The sequence below is a fragment of the Eutrigla gurnardus genome (genome assembly GCF_963514095.1).
Source record: "Eutrigla gurnardus genome assembly, chromosome: 20".
NCBI lineage: Eukaryota > Metazoa > Chordata > Actinopteri > Perciformes > Triglidae > Eutrigla > Eutrigla gurnardus.
Genome location: NC_139931.1, coordinates 17,981,426 through 18,002,635, shown reverse-complemented (window position 1 = coordinate 18,002,635; position 21,210 = coordinate 17,981,426). Strand labels below are relative to the sequence as shown.

Here is a 21,210-nt window from a genome sequence, read left to right as displayed (position 1 = left end):
TTCCCAAGCCATCTGTGCGTAATTACGAATCTCTTGCATGGAGAGTCGATGTGTCCTGAAGTGTATGGTGGCATCGTAGCGCACACTTTCGTGTAGGTTATGCAGGAAGAGGGCCTTGAAGGCAGGCTCTTCCTCCACTCCTGGGGAGTTACGGCCCTGAGCATAGGCGGCTCTGAAGCGCCAATAGTACTCCGTGGGTGATTCCTGCCCCTCATGTACGACGGCGAGGGCACTGATCGTAGCGGCGGCGGGATCCCAGTCCCGGCTATACTCCTTCCGGAGTGCTGCACAAAGTCTGGAGTATCGGTCCTGGGTTCTGGGTGCAAGTGTTCCTATGAAACTGCGGACATGTCTGGTTGTGGTCTTCCCGACTAGTCTGAGCTTCTCCCGTGAGGAGGCATGGGGGAGGTCAATCAGGAGTCTGTCTAACTCTCTCAAATATTCGTCAATATTATGGTTCGAGTTGTCGGGATCAAAATGTTGAATATCTTTAGCCATGCTCTCTAGCTCTTCAAAGCGGAAGCGCTGTGGCATCCTTTCTGGTGAAGGCGAGACTAAGCTAGGTTGAGGAGGCGCGTCGCAAATTACAGGTTTGTTCCAAAGATAGGAAGATTTTGGAGGAGAACTTGTGTAAGTTCCACTGCTGGTTTCTTCGCTGTCTGTGTCGGAGCAATGGGAAGCTGCGTAGCCGTTACCGCTATCTCTCAGTGGAGTTTGTCTTAAGGACTTTGTGTCCGCTGGTAACTGTTCCCATCTTCTGCATGGCGGGGGTGTCGTATTTTCACTACAAAAAGAGTGGGAGTCGGAGAAGCCTGAATCACACTGACTGGCCGAGTCGACTGAGGGAGGACATTCTGGTTTAGACTTCGACCACCTGTTCTTGTAGGACAAAAACTGGGACTCTGTGGTGTGCAGGACATCTAAATAACGCATGGCTCTCATGTCTGCTGCTTGAGCGTCGTGGAGGCGACAAGCACTTTGCTCCTCTAGTACTACCACTTTTTTCTCTAGGGCAGATTTACTCTGAACCAAGAGACAGGTTTGTTTGTAGAAAGTCAGTAGCAAGCATTTTAACAATGGACCCTTGGATGATGTTACTTCATCAGATCTGCTGTTCAGTAACACGTTGATCTCCTCTTGGCACTCACTGAGATTAAGTTTCTGCAAAAACTCAGAGTAGCCTGTCTGAAGGCTCTGTGCCACAGATGAGATGAACTGTTCACAAAAGGTCTCCATTGTGTCTGGAGAGAAAGGAGGGGGGTTATGCAAATCACCTGATAAGGTGACTGGCGGTTCTCTTTTAGAGAGGTCAGCTTCACGCTCTAATGATTCTATACAGCAACTCAGACTTACTGTAGGCTGCTTACTTAATTCTTTGCCAAAGGCACGCTAACTGAAATGCACGGCAGGAACAGTTAGGGAATTATTTTGAAATTTTAACTCGAGCTAGAACCCGTGGTGGAAATAGCAAGGTACAATTTCAACGTTCACAGAGTCGGTGCACTCTGTGGCTCTATTCTCTGCTCTACTTCTAGTAAAGGGAGAATACGGTGGCTTTACTTGTTCGGTGCTAATCGCAAGAAAAAAGAATGTATTTGTTGTTATACTGATGTGGGTGCACAGGTGAGCTGCGTCGACCTGTGACTTACAATGGAGATGTTAGTACTCTTCTACAGCCTGTGGACTGTCAATGAGGTGTCTCTAGCACCTCTGGTGAGTAATAACAGTGTTATAACGCGTCTTAGTATCCCTAACCCTGTGTTTGTTAGTATTGTTGTCAAACAATAAATGGCTAATCACAACATGCACATGCAACCCTCAACTGTATTTGCTTGGCAAATAGTAACAGGGAGCAAACAAAGCGATCCTTGAACATCGATTTCTAAACAATGATATCAATAACAACAATTCCTATTATTGTTATTATTACTATAATTCTCAGGTTATTGTGCATAAATCTCTGGATAAAGCTGGTTTAAGAAGGCCTCACACGGGGCGTCATTTATGTTGGGGTTGTAGCAGGAGCAGATTTGGTTATCAACAGTTAACTATCAATATCAATATGATTATCGGTATTAATAATTATATTTAATATATTATCATGATATAATCATGAATAAACGGGGCACCACCCTGGGATCAGGGAAAAGATAACCTAAAACTGTATTCAGTCTCAATATGAAGGTTTTATACTCACATGCCAATCATCGTGATCATTGGCATAGGAGTACAAAACCAATCGAACAATTAAAAGGCGTGAAATTCAAGCACTAGCCTTCACAACCTGCTGTTATCCAGTGACATATACACAACAAGCACAAGAGACCGCTAGTTATAATATAATAAGATTTATTAAAATCAGTAATAATGATCACAATCAATAACACTGCAATTAACAAAGCCTTATTACCTAACTACCTAACACACAAAGCTAAGCTTAAACAAAGGATGTGTGTGTGTGTGTGCGCGTGCGTGTGCATGTGCGTGTGTGTGTGTGTGTGCGTGCGTGTCGAGAGAGAGGGAGAGAGAGAGAGGGAGAGATGGCTATGGGCGGCCACCAGATGTAGCGAGAGAGAGAGAGAGGTGGAGCTATTCCTCGCAGCGTTCAGGGGCGGAGCCACTGAGGTCTGATGGAGTAGCGAGAGAGAGAGAGAGAGGTGGAGCTATTCCTCGCAGCGGTCAGGGGCGGAGCCACTGAGGTCTGACGGAGTAGCGAGAGAGAGAGAGAGATAGACGTATGTAGCCACCAGATGTAGCTATGTCCCTAGCGCCCGCCGGGAACAGCTGGCTTAGGACACGTGTGTGCGGCGTGTATGTGTGTGTGTTTAGCGGGACACGAACAAAGAGAGAGAGGATGCGCGAGCGATATTTGGAGGGACGGAAAGCGTGCCGTTATCACACGGGCTCGCGTGAATGAACTGGCGTTTATTCCGCGAGACCGGTCTTTTAACTGATAGTAGAGGCTTTCTGAGCTCGCGAATATGGCGGAGGTTAGTCAGAAACACTGTTACAGAAATCAACCCAGCTACGTGTACACGATCAGTATCCAAATACAGCAGCACATGAACAAACGGACTCGGCGGTCCGCGATCAGAACTTAAAACACATTAACAAGAATTACAAGCATATCCTACACTATCACTTGTGTCTCTGCCCAGACTGATAGCCTCTTACTGGTATCGTTGCGTAAGACGATGACGGCGTTCCGTAACGGCGGTGGTTCGTGAGTCCCCGGCGTCAGCGGGGGACGTGATGAGTCGGCTTCGTCCAGACGAGAGCGGAGCGGGTTTCCTCTCGTTGATCAAACTCAAATAAAGAAAACAGTCCGTGTTTCTTTCTTCCACGGACGGCGATATAATCGCGGCTTGGCGATTTAGTCAGCTTACTTCAGACAGCGTCTGGTAGCTGGACGGCAGGAACCGGCTTGGTTCCTCTTGTTGCAGCGGTGCGCTGCGGGAGGGGGTCGCCTCCCGTTGCAACGTGGTGTTGCGCCGGTTGTAGGAAGAGGCCAGAGTAGGAGTCGGAGTAAGAGTGAATAAGAGAGCGTTCTCCGGGCGGCTTCGGTTTATAAAGCTCAGGCCGCTCCAGGGGACCCCCCGGGGTTCCCTGAAGATGTCAGCCAATAGGATGGTTGGGTGGCGTCGCATCTCTCACCTGGGTGAGATGTGAAACTAAAATGGCGGTGTAGTTTTTAATCCCCTTTGTCCCTTTGTCCTGGCCGCATGTGTGGGCTTCTGTAGGCCGCATTGTGTAGTCCTAACGGTTAGGTCCCAACACCCGTATGACATGGCAAGATCGGCAATGATGGAAGATCCAGTTCGGCTGGACGGATGGATAGACTTCGCAGATTACATCTCTGTATACGCCATAACAACGGAGAATCCTGCTAGTGTCAGAGTCTTTCCAGGTCTAGGATCATAAGGCTATCTTCCGTATCAACATCACGGACACATCACCACAATCTACCACACACTTATCATTACGCTTGTTCAGGATGGTCTTGGCTTGACTTGACTTATCACGCCGACGAGAGCTGCAGGTGTCTGAGGGGGCGGGCTCTAAGAGACTGTAGCCGAACGCCGTCGAGTCTGACAGCAGAGTCAACGTGACTCAAGCGATAGGCTATATGCAGCGGTACACCTATTTGTGGCCCCAGAACTATTATTTTTTCGGTATATGTTTTGGTTGGGTCAACACGTGTATCGGGACTTGTCTCCATGCCAACGATACACAGACAGCCTGTTATTGGGTCGCGCTGCGAGCATTTTTAGTTTCACTTTCGTTTTTGAAGCGGTTCGCATATTGCCACTTTGCCAGTAGGAGCATAGATAGATAGCATAGACGGGAAAAGATTACATGGAAATGGCGTGTTCCAAGTTCTCTGCCTAGAGAAAGGTGGACAGTGAAATCGCCAATTTAAAGAAGAATGGACTGAAAAGTTTGCATTCATTCTTCCTCCAACCAGCACAAGACCCATGTGCTTAATATGCCAGGAGATGCTGTGATGAAGATTTCCAATTTGAAGCGGCATTATGAGACAAAGCATACAAATTTTGAAGAAACATATCCTCAAAATTCAGAGTTAAGAACAACAAAAAGAAATGCACTAAATACAGTATATCACATGTGGCCTGACCGACCTCAATAAATGGACCTTTGAGTCATTGAAAAACATCTTTGTGGCCCTGAGGATTGTATTTGAGTACCCCTGCTATATAGGCTATATATACACATGTATATACGCATATATACACACACGCATGTACACGCACACGCAGGCGACGTGTGTGTTTTTTTTTTAAGTATATTTGTATTATCATCCTATGTTTGAATTAACTGGACCTCACATAATATAAATAGGCCTGCTCACAACACAATGCACAGAACTTTGGATCAAGCCATGAGATTAGCGACCAAAATAAGGCAAAGCATTTCATCACAAGGTGGCCACCGAGTGCGGACCTGAACACACGTCATTGAACTTTTAACCAATGAGAACCATTCCGCTGTAGCGGAGGTGTGGGCAAGCCGGTTGTAGCCGTCGCAGACCGCGCTGCTTAGCGCTGCGAGAAGCGGCTCTTGAAAACTATTACCGCGATGTTTTAGGTCACGTGATATGGCCGCGACCCTGTGACGTATTTGTAGTCAGCTGCTAGCAAAAACAAATTCTAGCCATCATGCATCGCTTCAACCCACATACAATGCGTTAGGTACATCGGGTCGAATTCGCCTACTGAAATCAGAGCGCAGCAGGATTTGACTAGATTGACATCATTACCTGCGACTGCGGGGATCTGGCTTCTCAGATTGCCAGAGATGGCAGCAGCGGGAGGGTAGAATGGGACGCCGGTGGAGGTTGGGACTGCACTTCCCAGAGTTCTGCGCGGGATAGAGACGCCGTCAGGGGGTGTCGGAGTGACGTCTTCGGCCCGCGTCGAGGAGGAAGCGGCAGGTTCCCGGGATGTAAACACGGCGGCCTGGAGGGAAGAGCTGGAAGGTGAAGCGGTAGCGGCCTCTAAGCTTTGGATCCTGGAATTCATGCTGGAAATGGATGAGTGGGCGGAAGACAGCGCTGCCATGATGGCGTCGTTTCCCGGAGCTGCAGAGGCGACTGCTGGAGTCGGGGCTCTAGCTCTTTTGGCCGGCGGGGCAGCAGCTGGAGTCGGAGCGAATGCTGAGTTCCGGGAGCTGTGTTTGCGTTTGCTGAAGCTTCCGAGGAGCGGAGACAGGAGCTGATCGGCGGGTGGAGGTTGAGACCCAGCGAAATTTAAAATGAAGCTAACAGTTCCTGGTGTGACGCTCCGACCGGAGCGGTAACATCGTTAGCAAACAGAAACTCCAGCGGCTTGGAATCGGCCAGTCATTGAGCAATGGGACATCTGTGGCGTTACCTTGCCTGCCGGGCGAGAGCTTCGACGGAGAGATGGAGCCCTCTCATCGTCGTAGATTCATCGGCTTCCTCTGTTTCGGGGTTTTGCTGAGGCTCCGTACCGTCATATTGCCGCGGGTCCTCGACATGGACGGAGAGCGACGACATCAGTAGCAGCAGGGTGAGTACGAACGTGAATAGCGAATTCTCTTCGAACGGGAGCTCGTCTGAAAAAGCCGGCAGAGGAAGCAATGAGGGAGGTCAGGCTAGAGCGGTTTAAATAGTGCGCTCTGAATGCAATTTCCCAATAGGAAGCGGGTACGGGGAGTCAGCTGAGCCGTCAGCTGATCTCCTCGGTTTTGACAGCTACGCTGTTGCTGCTGATTTAGAGCTTGACGTCGTGGCCTGCCAGAACTAACGCTACGCTTGATTTTTTACATATACATAGAAGTGACCCCTTCACCCCATACTCCCGCAGCACCTCCCACAACATATCCCAGGGGACACGGTCATACACCTTCTCCAAATCCACAAAACACATGTAGACTGGATGGGCATATTCCCAGGCCCCCTCCAAGATCCTCGCCAGAGTAAAGCGATTATGGCTCAGGTGATAGAGGCGCCTTTCAGGGTCTCCAACAAGGCCTTGGTGCATATGCACAAACAACAGTCAGAGTTTTCCCTCCGATAACCCAAAGGCGTAGGGAGGCTACCCTCTCGTCCACAGGGTAAACTCCAACACAGAGCAGCATTCAGCGGGGATTTGTGAGTATCCCCACACCCGCCTGGCGCCTCACACCTTGGTCAACTCCAGAGAAGAATAGAGTCCAACCCCTATTCAGGAGTATGGTTCATGAACTGAGCGTAGGGGAAAGCCCCACCAGATCTAACTGGTAGCTGGTAACAGAGAGCCAGAGCCAGCATCTGATGCAGGGTCTGGACTGTCAGGGTATACATACTGTATATATCCATATATATACACACACATATATATATATATATGAAACTTTTAATATATTGAATGAATGTTTGAATATATGGAATGAAACTTGAATATATGGAATGAACTTTGAATATATACAATGAATCTTGAATATATTGAATGAATCATTGAATATATGGAATGAAACTTGATTAACGTCATCAAGGCACAGCCGCCATCTTGTACTTTAATGTGTAACGTGTAGATGCCTGGATGCTGCTGCAAGAAGCGAGTGACAATGAGTCAGTCAGCTCGGAATCTTGTAGAAGCAATATTAAGCAATAAGGACATCATTAACACATTGGCTAATGTTTTGAGATATTGTTAAATAGGTGCACAATATGACCAGGGATGTGAAATGGTGACTTAAAGTAATTAGTGAGAGGAACAAATGTGTTCTTTTTTTCTGGATAGAAATATTTGTCGATTCGTCTTTCGATGCATTCGTATGTCCTTTCCATTTGTGGAAGCCATCGTGAACTGATATTTCATATTGTCTTCACACTGTTATCCCATTTGTATTTAGTGCTGCTGCAGCCCAGCATCTCCCTGGTGTCCCCTAACGGAGGGCTGGTCTGGGGCCCTGAAGGTGCAGAGGTCACTCGGGGTTACAGCTGTGTCTTCACCTGCTCCATTTCCTCCCAATATCCTGGAGGTGTTTTCTCCCTCATCTTCTCTGGTAACAGCGATCCCATCATCGAGCCAGCGGTCAACCACTCGGCCTCGTTTCACTTCCTGGCTGAGTACGAACACCAGGGGACCTACAGCTGTGTGTATAAGGTCCAACTGTCCAAGCAGAACTTCACTTCAACCAAGACAGCGACGGTGCACGTCCTCATTAAAAGTAAGTAGAAGATGTTTTGGTCGAATGTATAGTGAGAATTGTTCTACCCTATATAGTGGACTCGATGTTTCCCAGAATTCATCTTGAAGTAGCTTACAACCGCTGGTCACTGACCAAGTTTTGGTGTGAAAATGTAAATTGTATTTATTTGGTGATTATTTTGGTTATTATTTAATTTGGGAAAATACTGTTATTGCCTCCAACATATAAAATGCAGCTGTAGAGGGCCTGGCTTGAGAAATGCACTTGTACTTTGAATTAGACCACCAATGACAGAGTGGTAGTGTAACAGAAAAGGTTTTAATGATTGGGATTGGGATTGGGTTTAATTAAACATAATTAAATATACCCAGAATCTCTGCTTACCAGGCGCATTTGAATTCACTCACCAAATTGAATTATGAGGCTACTCAACTGATTAGCAGTCAATATATTTTTATTTCTTAAAATTATTTTGTTATTTATTATGGGTGGCCCACCAGCTGACCCTAATGGCCTTTTCTTAATCGGGTACCTCCCCTCTGAACAACACACACAGGAAGAAACGTGTCCTCTCTGACAAGCTAGTGGCTAGCGTGTAGAAAGGGCAGATTATTGATGCCATTGGGAAAACATGTTTCAGGACTAACCGTGTTCAATGTTTTTCTCTCCGAGAACCGTTGTTGCCGTTGGTCTCCTCGGTTGCTGCCGGGGGTCTGCTGCTGCTCCTGCTGGTGTTAGTGGGGATCTGCCTGGTCTGCAAGAGAAGAAGAGGAACCACCCAGCCTGAAGCCCTTGTCCAAAGTCTGTGACACACAACAGTTGTGAAAAGACAAAAGCCTTATTGGCGAGGGACCATTAGAACCTGCCATTTCCATATTTTGACGAGTAAAAATTCCACCACAAAAGACCTGCCATATCATGTCGAACATAGAAAATAAGTATTAGTCCTGTGTGATTTGCCATCGCAGTGATTTGGGGCTTTGTTTGGAGAGCCATGACATCATGAGGGATGATATCAGTTAATTTGAGTAAAATAAAATCTTTGCGTTAGTACGTGAAAATGAAAATCGTGTAAATCACACGAGGTCCCGTGCGAATGGATCTAAAGACCTGCTGGTCGTATTGTTTCACTTTACATTCTCAGCCCATATTTGTGTTTGAATTCTTGTAAAGAATTAATTCGGATACATTTAGGTTGCGTTCACACTACGAGATGCAACTGAGATCTGTGTTTTTCACGGCAGTGTGAACATCACGTGGAAATCTGACATTTTACAATTATTTTTAAAATTTCAATTTGGGCCACTTTCATGTGTGGTCCTGAATTCTAATTCAGCATGAAGGCTCGTGGTGTGAACATGTGTTTGTGCTTGTGTTGCAGTGACGGTCAAAGCCAACAACGACTATCAAGATGACATGTGTGAGGAAGAGGAGCACCACTATGAACATTTTAACCCGGCAGACAAAAAGAAGAAACTCAAAGTAGAAGAAGAGCAGAGCAACGATTATGAGGACCAAGAGGGCGAGGAAGGTGGTGATGAAGACATCTATGCAAATGTAATTGAGCCATTTGATGACATAGACATTTATGGAGATGAAGATATTTACCAAAATGTTTGAGGCGTGCGGTGGTCAAGGGAAGAAAAACACAAACATCACCATTTTGTTTAAAAGAAAAACACGATCCGTTTTGTGTCTTCGTCCGAGCAACGTTAGCTAGCTAACAGGCTCTCCCTGATGATGTTGTGATCGAAGTAGCGATATTCAAACATAACTTCTCATTATAACATTACAACACAACAGTTAACATAAATAGCTAAAATTAATTCAGGCCATCCGACGCTGTGTTTATTTGCGTCTTTACATTAACTTTGTATGTAATAGCTCCGTGCGGGAAAATCGCTTTGCTACTATAGAGGTCAAACAAACTACAATGACTAAGTATCCGCATCCCTACAGCCATTCTGCAACCACTCTCAATTATGAGAGCTAGCTGTGTTTCCCCTGAGCTAAGCTAAGATAAACTAAGCTAAGCTAACGTGCTGCTGTCTCCAGGTACAAATAATCTGTGAAGACGTGGTGTTAACAAGTGATACATGTATTTCCATATATGTTGAACTCCTCCTCTCAGTGTTGTTGATGAATACATTGTTTATAAATGTTTTTAAAGTAAACATGCTAACTTTAAAATAATCTTAAAAATACCTTACTTGTATGTACTTATATTTTATTCAAATACATTTTTTCATGACTGTTGTAGTCTTGTCTATCTTTTTGCACATGCACACATAACCCAATTATAACTACGGGAGTCTTCTGCTGGATGATCTCATAAATAATGAGCAGACCGGGCTCGGTGGTGTAATAATCAGTCAGTCATTTCAAGCTCGGGGGCCGGCAGCCATCTTGAATTTCCCTTTCTATTTCTGTCCCTGGCATCCCCCGCTTCATTGACACACGTGTTTGTTTTCGCAGAGGTCCTTCTGAGAAGTTACGATCTTCCTTTTTCAGTCTGATGAAGTCTTAATCCATCCAGCTTCAGATCACCAGAAACACATAAAGTAACCCACAATAAAAGCACAAAAGCTATAATGACACCTTTAACAACAGTATTAAAAGGCATTGAATTGCGTAAACATCAAAACTAATGAAAAGCAGAAGTGGAGAAGCCGTTTTAAGCCAATTGACCTGAGCAACGTCACTGCTTGAGCCAATTACTTTGCCGCACGATGCCCCGCCAGATGTAAGTAGACCTGACCCAGGTTCCCTTTACCGTCAGTGTGCTGGCTTCACACACGGCTGTGCAGACGGGTACCCTGGGAAATGTCAGCGCTCTGAGCTCATCCGTCAAAGAAGCGGTGATGAAGCCACGTAACTTGAGACAAGATGGTGCTTCACTCACATTGCTGGTCGGCGCGCTCAGTTCTGAACAGCTGCTGGAGTCCCATTCTTGGTCGTCATTTTAACTGTTTAAGGAGAAAGGGGGAAACACTGGCATATAGACAATTAAAACATCATGTCAGGGAACCTCAATGATAACAAAATATGACTCATCTGTTCTTGACTGATGTGCCACCATTTGATATGGGGATGCCCCGATACCACATTTTTCAAGTTCATACATTTTGTACCGATATGAGTACTTAATTAAACAGTTCTCATAATTACTTAGAGAGGGAGAGAGAGAGAGAGAGAGAGAGAGTGAGTGAGATCATGACGGTGAGTATAAAGTCAGCTGCTCCAGTGCAATTAAGGAAAGAGTAGGCCTTTTTATGCCACAATAGCACCTTCTTCTTCGGATCAACATTCTGAGCTTCTTAAATGTACGTCTTCAAAACGTCAACGACTTTTCCATGTTCCATTTTTGTGCTACAGCTGTGAATTACGTAACAGCGGACATTGCTCCTACTCCACCGTCTACCCGATGGTAGAAGTCAGAAAACAAGATATTCTCATACAGCTAGAGAAAAAAAAAATAATAATGAGCTGATGTATTTTCCTTTTAAAAACACTTTGGAAGTCTGTATCTGCATCTCATGTAGGGCCACGGTGTGAACACAGCCACATGCACACAAACAGGATGTGAGCGTGAGCCGTCTTTAGTCTTCTGATGAGTCGCGGGGCATTCCTGACCTCGCTGGCACACGCTTCCAAACAGCAGTGAGCTCATCGGAGTGTAAATAGCAGAGTGGGAGGGACGAAGCGGGACAGCTGGGATATATAAAGGAGAGAAGTCCCGTGCAAAACCCCAAACTGCCTGATAGAGGACTAAGAAGGAACTCTGGGAGATCCTGCTAATCACTTCACCGGAGACTTAAGAAGTCAAGAAAACCTCAAAGAAAGGAAACAAAGATAATTAACGCTTCACAGGTTGCTTCTGTCAACAACTGCCCTCCGACGCTGACATGATGTCCCAGCATGCAGCCTTGAACAGCCTGTTTGGCGACGACCCGTTCTTCAGCCAGGAGCGGCTGCTGTGGCCCCAGCATCACAAGACCCTCTCGTCCCTGCAGCAAGACTTCTTCAACCAGAGGACCAAACTGGCCGACGGTCTTCTGAGGGAGCTCCACGATGGGCCCCAACTGCTTAAACTTGGCCAGCTGCCCCTCATTTCCTCCACGTTGGCGAGGTACATAGTGCACATCCGTAGTGATGGGCTTGGTGGCGCCTGTAGTTGGTTTGCTGTGGTCAGAATCAGTGGACGGGTTAGTGCAGGTGATGGTTTTCTGATCTAGATCGTGATTCTCTTTCAGGCGTAGCGATGGTGAAGAGCAGCAGAGAGAGACTCCCGGCACAGAGCTGCACAAGGAGGCTCATCAGACCAAAGAGAACAACGGTGACCTCCTGGTGACCTTAGACGCTCGCGGTTACGCCCCCAATGACATCACTGTCAAACTGCAGGGGCGTAGCCTGGCGGTGGTAGCCATGAAGCAGGCCGGAGCAGAAGAGAGTCAGTCCTGCTCCTCGTCCTCCTCCCGAGCCTCCCTCTGCTCCTCGGCCTCGTCTCAGATGGGATTTGTCCAGAAGATCGACGTTCCCGCTCACCTGGACCTGTCCAGCCTCTCCTGTTCGCTGATGGATGATGGACAGCTGCGTATCCACGCCCCCGTGGCCAAGCAGCCAATCAGTGAGGAGCAGGAGGTGCCCATTCGGTTCAGGACATCGATGGAATTTCCCCTTACGAAGACAGAGGAGGGACACACAGACTGATGCACACATGACCCACACTTAATCCTTTTTTAAATAATTAATGTATGTTTTTATGCCCACACACACACACACACTTCCACTTAAATACTGTCTATAATGAGTAAAGTTTACCATTAAAATGAAAAGATTTTAGAATTAGTTGCAATTTGTATGAACTGTTCAAATCAAATAAAGTGTCTGATTTTCAAAGAAAGGTACAGTGATGTCTGCATGCTGCAGAGGTTTAATAAATAAATACATTACTACCTTGGCCTGGAGGCACTTCATCACATCACACTGGTTTGTGGACGACAGTTTTGAAGTCTCGAGTGCTGTATCTAGAAAGTCTTGGATTTTGTCCATCTCCATTTTTGGAACCGGTGAAGGAAGTGACCATATTTGGACCGTGGAGGAGCGATGGGTGGATCTGTCGAACACAAGCTGCGTGCATTAGTATCTTAGTAGCTAACTGCATTAGTAAAGAGGGTACCCGTCAGTCTGTTGGACTGTAAATGGACCATAATGTACTAAATGAACATCATGCTGGATTGAAGAAGACTTGAAACTAGAGATTGAGACCATAAACTCATGTTTACAATGTTTACTGAGATAATACATCAAGAGAGAAATAGTACAGTAAAAAAGGAAAAACAATCACATATAGCATGTTGAAAAAAGTTAATATAGTGCTGTCAAAATGAACGTGTTAATCTTTGCGTTAATTATGAAATATTTAACCCGTTAATTTTTTTTAACGAAATTAACGCAGCTGTGTTTTGTTTACTTCCCGTGGCGGCTGACGTAAGAACTATGATGACGTGTGCCGCAAAGCCGTTAGCCATTAGTTTTTAACGGAGTTCAGCGTAAGATTTTGGCTGAGGCTGCGGCGTCAGCGGGGAGGGGGGGATCGTGGCGAGTTATAGACGGGCGTTTTTTTTTAATTATCCTGGTAATTTGTCTGCGTGAGAAACACTGGATGTGGCGTGTGCTGCTTTGTCCTCTGACAATGTAAACAGACTGGTCTGTCTCAGTACCGGGCTGAATGTGAAGGAGGACTAAGCTGACTTGTTGTTGTTCTATGGAGTGAAAAGGATTTATCATTCTGACTTCACAGCAGAATGTTTCCTTGTTCTTTTTTCCATATTTGCATTTTCTACTGTGGACCTTTTTTGAAATGTTCTGTTAGTGCATATAAGAAATATGTATAGAAATATATTTTTCAAGCTGACAGTTAATTTTGACGGCCTTGATGGTTTCTTTGGAAATCTGTAGTTCACATGAGAGAATCTGTGCTTAAAGTTAAACAAAGCTGCTATTTAACAATAGTATTTGAATTTAAATACTTCCTTTGTGTTGATTCTACATAAATTCCATCATTTTACATTTAAATATCCATTATAACATACTTTATTCTTAAGAAGAAAGAAAGCGATTAATTGCAATTAATTATGGCAAATTTTGCGATTCATTAGTCGATTTTTTTTAATCGATTGACAGCACTAATATATATATATATATATATATATATACATATACATATACATATATATATCTACTGGGATTTTCACGCACAACCATCTCTAGGGTTTACAGAGAATGGTCCGAAAAAGAGAGAATATCCAGTGAGCAGCAGTTCTGTGGGCGCAAATGCCTTGTTGATGCCAGAGTTCAGAAGAGAATGGCCAGACTGGTTCGAGCTGATAGAAATGCAACAGTAACTCAAATAACCACTTGTTACAACCGAGGTATGCAGAAGAGCAGTGGCGCCGCCAGGATTCAATTTCAATGTACGCACAGAAACGGCAAAATACAACAACAAATGGAAAAATACTTTTTTAAGACAAAATCGAATGTTTTCAGTATCAGTGAAATCAGTAGTGTATATCATGGTGATAGGCCCCGGTGCAAATATTTTTTTTGTGCCCTCCATCCCCGCCCTAAACACAAGCGCACGCTTGTGAGCACTCCACGCACACACACACACGCTTGGACACACACGCACAGTACGGTATGATAACTCTCCCGGCCCAGGGAGAGAGACATGCATCAGCTCGGCCCACAGTGCTCAGCAGCAGAGAGGTGACGAGACTAGAGACTGTATTGTGTAGTGGAGAGGGGCCAACACACGCTATGCGCAATTGCGCACACACGCGCGATCGTCCTCTCAAATGCAGCTGCGTCTCTCCAGGTCACTGTGTGAGAGAAAGAAAAGCTCTGACTTGCTTGGGCAGAAGTTGTTTGGTGTCACCCGCTGAAATTAAAATATCTAGCCCACCTTCAAAAAAAGTATGCACAGTGCGTACAGGATTTCGGCTGGCGGCGCCACTGCAGAAGAGCATCTCGGAACGCACAACATGTGGAACCTTGAGGCGGATGGGCTACAGCAGCAGAAGACCACACCGGGTGCCACTCCTGTCAGCTAAGAACAGGAAACTGAGGCTACAATTTGCACAGGCTCACCAAAATTGGACAATAGAAGATTGGAAAAACGTTGCCTGGTCTGATGAGTCTCGATTTCTGCTGCAACATTCGGATGGTAGGGTCAGAATTTGGCGTCAACAACATGAAAGCATGGATCCATCCTGCCTTGTATCAACGGTTCAGGCTGGTGGTGGTGGTGTAATGGTGTGGGGGATATTTCCTTGGCACACTTTGGGCCCATTAGTACCAATTGAGCATGGTGTCAACGCCACAGCCTACCTGAGTATTGTTGCTGACCATGTCCATCCCTTTATGACCAGTGTACCCATCTTCTGATGGCTACTTCCAGCAGGATAACGCGCCATGTCATAAAGCGCGAATCATCTCAGACTGGTTTCTTGAACATGACAATGAGTTCACTGTACTCAAATGGCCTCCACAGTCAACAGATCTCAATCCAATAGAGCACCTTTGGGATGTGGTGGAACGGGAGATTTGCATCATGGATGTGCAGCCGACAAGTCTGCAGCAACTGCGTGATGCTATCAATTAAAAAAAAAATGGTATAGTTTAACATGCCGCAAACCCTGAAAGACTGAAATATATAAAGAAAGCTCTTTTGTACCAAAAAAAAACCAGGTACTTTATTCATTAGGGTCAAGAAAAAGAAATAAAAACCTCAATGTACAAATCAGGGAAACAAAAGTGGGTTGGAGATCCCCTAAAGGGGTGCAATAACGCCCCCTGCAGGGCTTCAATGAGTCACATGTGACGGCCACACCCTAAGATGGTGAAAAGCGGAGGTGAAACACAGGTTAGTCACACACATGCACAAAACTACAACTAGCAACGCGACAGTGTGTCGGCTGGGACATTTTCTTCCCCCTAACATGCCTGACCTCCATGTTGAAGGCTTGCAGAAGTCATGTAGGCAACATCTCTCTTTCCCCAGGAGTAAGCTGCAGCTGCCAACAGCCCTTCAACAGGTAGATCAGCACCGGACAGCGCCAACAGCGCCTGGGCCTGATCGACAGGTTCAGTACTGGACAACGCCACTGCAGCTTTGACCTTTGTACGTTTTCTTTATTCGAGTTTGATCAACGAGAGGAAACATGCTTCACTCTCGTCTGGACTAAGCCGACTCATCACGTCCCCCGCTGACGCCGGGGCCCACGAACTACCGCCGCGTTAAGGACCGCCGTCATCGCCAGGACGGACTCGCAACCTACGCAACGACACCAGTAAGAGGCTATCAGTCTGGGCAGAGACATAAGTTTGATAGTGTAGGATATGATTGTAATTCTTGTTAACGTGTTTTAAGTTTTGATCACGGACCGCCGAGATTTCTGTAACGGTGTTTTTGACTAACCTCAGCCATATTCGCGAGCCCAGTAAGCGTCTACTATCAGTTAAAAGACCAGGGTCCCGCCGAACGGACGCCAGTTCATTCACGGGCTCCCGTGTGATGGTAGTAGCTTACTGATCCTTTGTGAATTACGCACGCTCTCTCTCTCTCTCTTTGTTCTGGCTAACACACATGTGCACACACATACACAACCGGCCATCTCTCGCTCTCTCTCTCGCGATTCTATCAGACGTCAGTGGCTCCGCCCCTGAACGCTGTGAGGAATAGCTCCATCTGGTGGTCGCGCCCGGCCATATCTCTCTCTCTCTCGCTCTCTCTATGCACACACACACACACACACACACACACACACACACACACACACACACACACACACGCACTCCACGTGTGTCTCTTCCCTTGTTTAGCTTAGCTTTGTGTGTTATAGTTAGGTAATAAGGCTTTGTTAATTGCAGTGATTGTGATCATTATTACTGATTTTAATAAATCTTATTATATTATAACTAGTGGTCGCTTGTGCTTGTTGTGTATATGTCACTTGATAACAGCAGGTTGTGAAGGCTAGTGCTTGAATTTCACGCCTTTTTAATTGTTCGATTGTTTCATACTTCTATGCCAATGATCACGATGGTTGGCCCATCCAGGCCCCATTAAGATCATTAACCTCAAAGAATGGCAGCAGAAGTGGATTTATTCTCTTTCCTGAAAACGCGAAATATACCTGATAGTGTCATCAACCAACTAAAAGATGAAAAGGTAAAGATAAATGTTAACTTTAGTCACATAAAGTAAGCAATTCATGTATAGCTTAATTTGCTAGCTTTCTCTACCTGCTGTTAACGTAATTGTTCGAACGTTTTTGACGTTTGCCTTGCTTATTACAGATCGACATCAACGTCATAGGTGTTATGACAGATGAGGAGTTAGGAAAGTATATTGTACGATATGGGGACCGACTTGCACTCAGAGCATTTTGTCGTCAAAGAACTGTGACAAACGAAAAGTCAGGAGAAGTGGAGACAGTGAAGTCCACTCTCATGCAGAGAGTAAGGCCAAGTTATGCTTCCACGTCGACACAACGCAAGGGGGCTTGCGGACCCCCTTACGTCCAACGCAAGGGCCTGACGTGCACCTCCCAAAAATCCTAGACGCGCGGCATTGGCTGTGATTGGTCCGCTAACTACATCCGCTGGAGACCGCTATCCGGTTTCCACTTGTAACCCACATGGTTACTAAACCCATTTTTGTAGTTTAGATGTAGTACCCCCGTTTCCCCAATTGGTGGCGCAGCACCCCTGCGAGTAATCGCCGACGCATTGAACGTGCCCCCGAACGTGACCTGTGCATGATCACAGTGTGCACCGTCCGCCATCTTAGATCAAGCTGAGACACCGAGCAGAGCGGTCGCGCATGAACCGAGCTGAAGAAACGGGGTATGTAAAGGGAACAAAACCACGCTAAAACATCAGTAACTCTCGAGCAAAACCTTCATAAGTCTTCTGTTTATCAGGCAGAGTCGTTACGAGCGTGTGTGAAGGAGCGGGAGGCTGAGTTTACCGTGTTAAGTGTCCCTGAGAACTCCGGTAAGAAAATGCTAAGTTGCTGAGCAAGCCTCAGGCTAGTTGTTGCTATTAGCATGATAAGATAAAGTTCCTGTGACTGAAATATGTTCATAAAAACCAGTCGGAGTCCATGCTAAGTTCATGCTATGTTTCGTTAATGTTTTAAACCTACTCTGGTACCTGCTGTATCATTGTGTATATTGAAAACGAGCTGTAAAAAGATCGCTAACAACCTAGCGCGAAGCTAATGCTAGTCGCCGCTATGCTAATTCTGGGTGTTACCTGTTAAAGGTGATATGAATGCTAATTGTGAAGCTATCTAAGCTAATGTGTGCTAGCTGGTTAAGCTAATGAGCCTTTACTGTGACTTGAGAGGAGAAATGGAGACAGCTATGGTACAGAAATGTGGTTAAATGATACCGGGTCATGCTAATTATTTTTCCGGTCATTGAGATGAGTGTATTCGGTGTTTTTGCACTAGTGATGGTTTAATATGTATTCTGTTAAAAAGAATTTATCCTGTTTAGAGTTTATACTGTAACTTTATGGTTAAAAACAGATAAAAAGCTATGGTTAAAAGATAAATATTGTGTTAAAAATGTAAATTCTGATTTATTGAGCTGTTTATAAATATAAATAGAGCTTTATTGAAATAAATAAGGTGATTTATGTTGAATTATAAGTTCATGGTAAATAATAGTCATGGTAAAAGTACTAAATGAGTAGTCTCATTTAAAGCATTTAAATGCAGAGTATCCTTTATTTGGGTATTTATGTGAAAGAATTAGAGTGAAAAGTGAAAGTAGAAAGATGTCAATTGAATAGAAAGTAATGATTATTTGTTCTACACTCTCTGTGTAGACTGGTTTTTTTGTTCGACGGATTAAGACTTCGGATCCAGAATTCCGAGCCAAGGGTTCGGTGGCGAGCCAATCCAGCGAGAGAAAGATTCAGACGGAGCGGGTCCCAGCCTGGCCAGCTGTGAACCCAATCCGAGGAGCCCGACATCGATTCACTTCACACAGATAAGAACCCATACACAAATCTACCCGGGTAGTAATTGAACATTGGACTGAACATTACACAGAACATAAACGCAATTGAACCCGGAACTCTGACCTTCGAAAAAGAGAAGGATGGACAATTTTCTTTGAACTTTTTTATTTTTTTATTTTGACAAATTAAAGAGCTCTATTTTTCTGTATTTTATTTTATTTTTTTTATTTTCATTCATTGCAATTCAATAATTGTGACAATAAATTGTTCACTATTACCAGCTCTTACGAACCTAGAGAATGTAGTGTTATTATTGTTATTAGCCAGAAAGACTACAGGCGCTACATAAAACTTGGCGAGCCAGCCAGGAGCTGGTGATTGAACAGTTGATATTTTCTTTTGCTTTCATTGAAAAAAAAAGTGAACTCTAAAAAAAAAAAAAAAATAAGAAATTGTGTTGATGTGACATTATGGATGTTATCAAGGCTGAAAACGTTAAAGTGCCAAACTCAGTCTTAGTTGGCGGTCTAACTGGCGAAGTGATAGACAACGAGGTCATTGATTACCTAGGGAAGTGCGGTCCTATTGAAAGGATAATCAAAACGAGCAGTTCAGAAGCTATCGTAGAGTTCAAGTCAGGTGAACCCATTCACTTTCTGCAGAGCAGCTTGCCCTGCAAGAGACCCACAAGTAACCCAAGCGTCGTTAACAGCATTCAGTCTCTCTCTGACTTATATGCAGCTGCCAGAAGTTCAACCCTGACACACACTTATTTAGCTGAACTGAAAGACGTTGCTAAGCTAAGTGGTGCTGACTTTGAGAAAGTTTTGCTTGATGAGTTGACCAGAATCCGTGGGTCTACGAAACCCCAGACAGCTGAACCAGGTACGTCTGAAACCGATCACGAATCTCCGTTGACCAGTGACTCGACCTCAACACAGCTAGTGACAAACCCGACCCAAACTCCTGTTAAAAGGGTTACTGACGAAACTCACTCACATGAACATGACTCTTTTTCACCCCTTGTAGGTGCAGAGGCTTTCCCCTCACCTAAGAAACCAGGGTTGTACTTACCCTCTGAACATCTCACCACCTCTGACGTCCAAAAGGAAGTGGTAGAACATGTCATTAGGAGTGGTGATGTGGCTTCCCAATACCATGGTCACACCAGGCTAAGGTCCTTTTCTGGGAAAACTCCCTGTCCCAGCTTAGAGTCTGACTATGATGCATGGCGCAGTACTGTTGACTTCTTTCTTGCTGATCCTTCCATGTCTGACAAACTCACTGTCAGGAGAATAGTAGAAAGCCTTCTTCCACCCGCAGCCAATGTCGTTCAACATCTTGGACCGAACTCCAGTCCCAACGACTATCTCAGTCTTCTTGATTCGGCATACGGCATCGTGGATGATGGAGACGAGCTTTTTGCTAAATTTCTGAACACAAATCAGAACTCAGGTGAGAAACCTTCCAGCTACCTGCAGCGACTGCAGGCAGCTTTGAATAAAGTGGTTAAGCGAGGTGGCATTGTTACTGCTGACTCAGAGCGCCAGCTCCTTAAGCAATTTTGCAGGGGTTGTTGGAACAACAGTCTCATCACAAGTTTACAGTTGGAGCAGAGGAAGCCCAACCCCCCCTCATTCTCCGAGTTGCTCCTTCTTTTACGCACAGATGAAGACCGCCAAGCTGCAAAGTCAAACAGAATGAAACAGCACTTAGGGTTTTCTAAAGCCAAAGTCCAGTCGAACCCTCTTTCTGTCAACGACTGTACCCTTGATGGTTCTGACATGGTAGCTGCAGCATCTGTGACTTCTTCTCTTGAGACCAGTAAACTCGAACAGCAAATTGCTAAACTACAAGCACAGGTAGCTTCACTCAAAACATCTTTGAGCAGCAACTCAGCTCAGTCTTTTCCTAAGTCGAACAAGAAAACAAAACCAAAGACCCCAACTGAACCAAAACCCTCACTTCCAAGTGAAGGTACTCCTGAAAAAAGACCCAGACCAGGCTACTGCTTCAAGTGCGGGCAGGACGGCCATATCGCGCCCTCTTGCAGCAACGAGCCTGACCCTGAACTAGTTGAACTAAAACGAAAAGAGTTCAGGCGGAAACAACAAGCATGGGAACAGCAAAACAAACATCATTTAAACTAACCTCAGTTCCTGTTGAGGGACTCACAGGAACTGAAACTAAGCATGCGTGTCCCAAAACTGATTCATCCAATCAAGCATTTGTTCACTCTCAAAACCTGGAACATCACATCAAGCTTCCAAGAGGACTTGTAGGGAACAAGTGTACTGCTAACATCAAAGTGGCAGGAGTGGAGTGTAGTTGTCTTCTTGACACTGGTTCTCAGGTAACCACGGTGTCCACTTCTTTCTACAACAGCCATCTGACAGAACATCCCATTCAACCACTCAATGGTCTTGATGTTGAAGGTGCCAGTGGTGCCATAGTTCCTTACTTGGGTTATATCCCTCTTGTCCTGAAGTTTCCAAAGGA

General features: G+C 45.3%; 2 protein-coding genes across 2 annotated transcripts in view; both read left to right on the top strand.

The window, feature by feature from the left end:
• The window catches only part of LOC311031487 (uncharacterized protein), a 73,042-nt gene extending 63,106 nt beyond the window's left edge, over nt 1-9,936 (top strand). Inside the window, exons 23-25 of the mRNA XM_084037792.1 lie at nt 7,378-7,695; nt 8,350-8,478; nt 9,059-9,936. Of these exons, the coding sequence (XP_083893918.1) occupies nt 7,378-7,695; nt 8,350-8,478; nt 9,059-9,297 (686 nt within the window). The 3' untranslated portion in view covers nt 9,298-9,936. The remainder of the gene's footprint in view (nt 1-7,377; nt 7,696-8,349; nt 8,479-9,058) is intronic.
• Nucleotides 9,937-11,438: 1,502 nt separating this feature from the next.
• Nucleotides 11,439-12,715, top strand: LOC311031590 (uncharacterized protein). Its single transcript, XM_084037946.1, has 2 exons — nt 11,439-11,806; nt 11,931-12,715. The coding sequence occupies exons 1-2, from the start codon at nt 11,583-11,585 to the stop codon at nt 12,385-12,387; spliced, it is 681 nt and encodes a 226-aa protein (XP_083894072.1). The 5' UTR covers nt 11,439-11,582; the 3' UTR covers nt 12,388-12,715.
• Nucleotides 12,716-21,210: the final 8,495 nt, after the last annotated feature.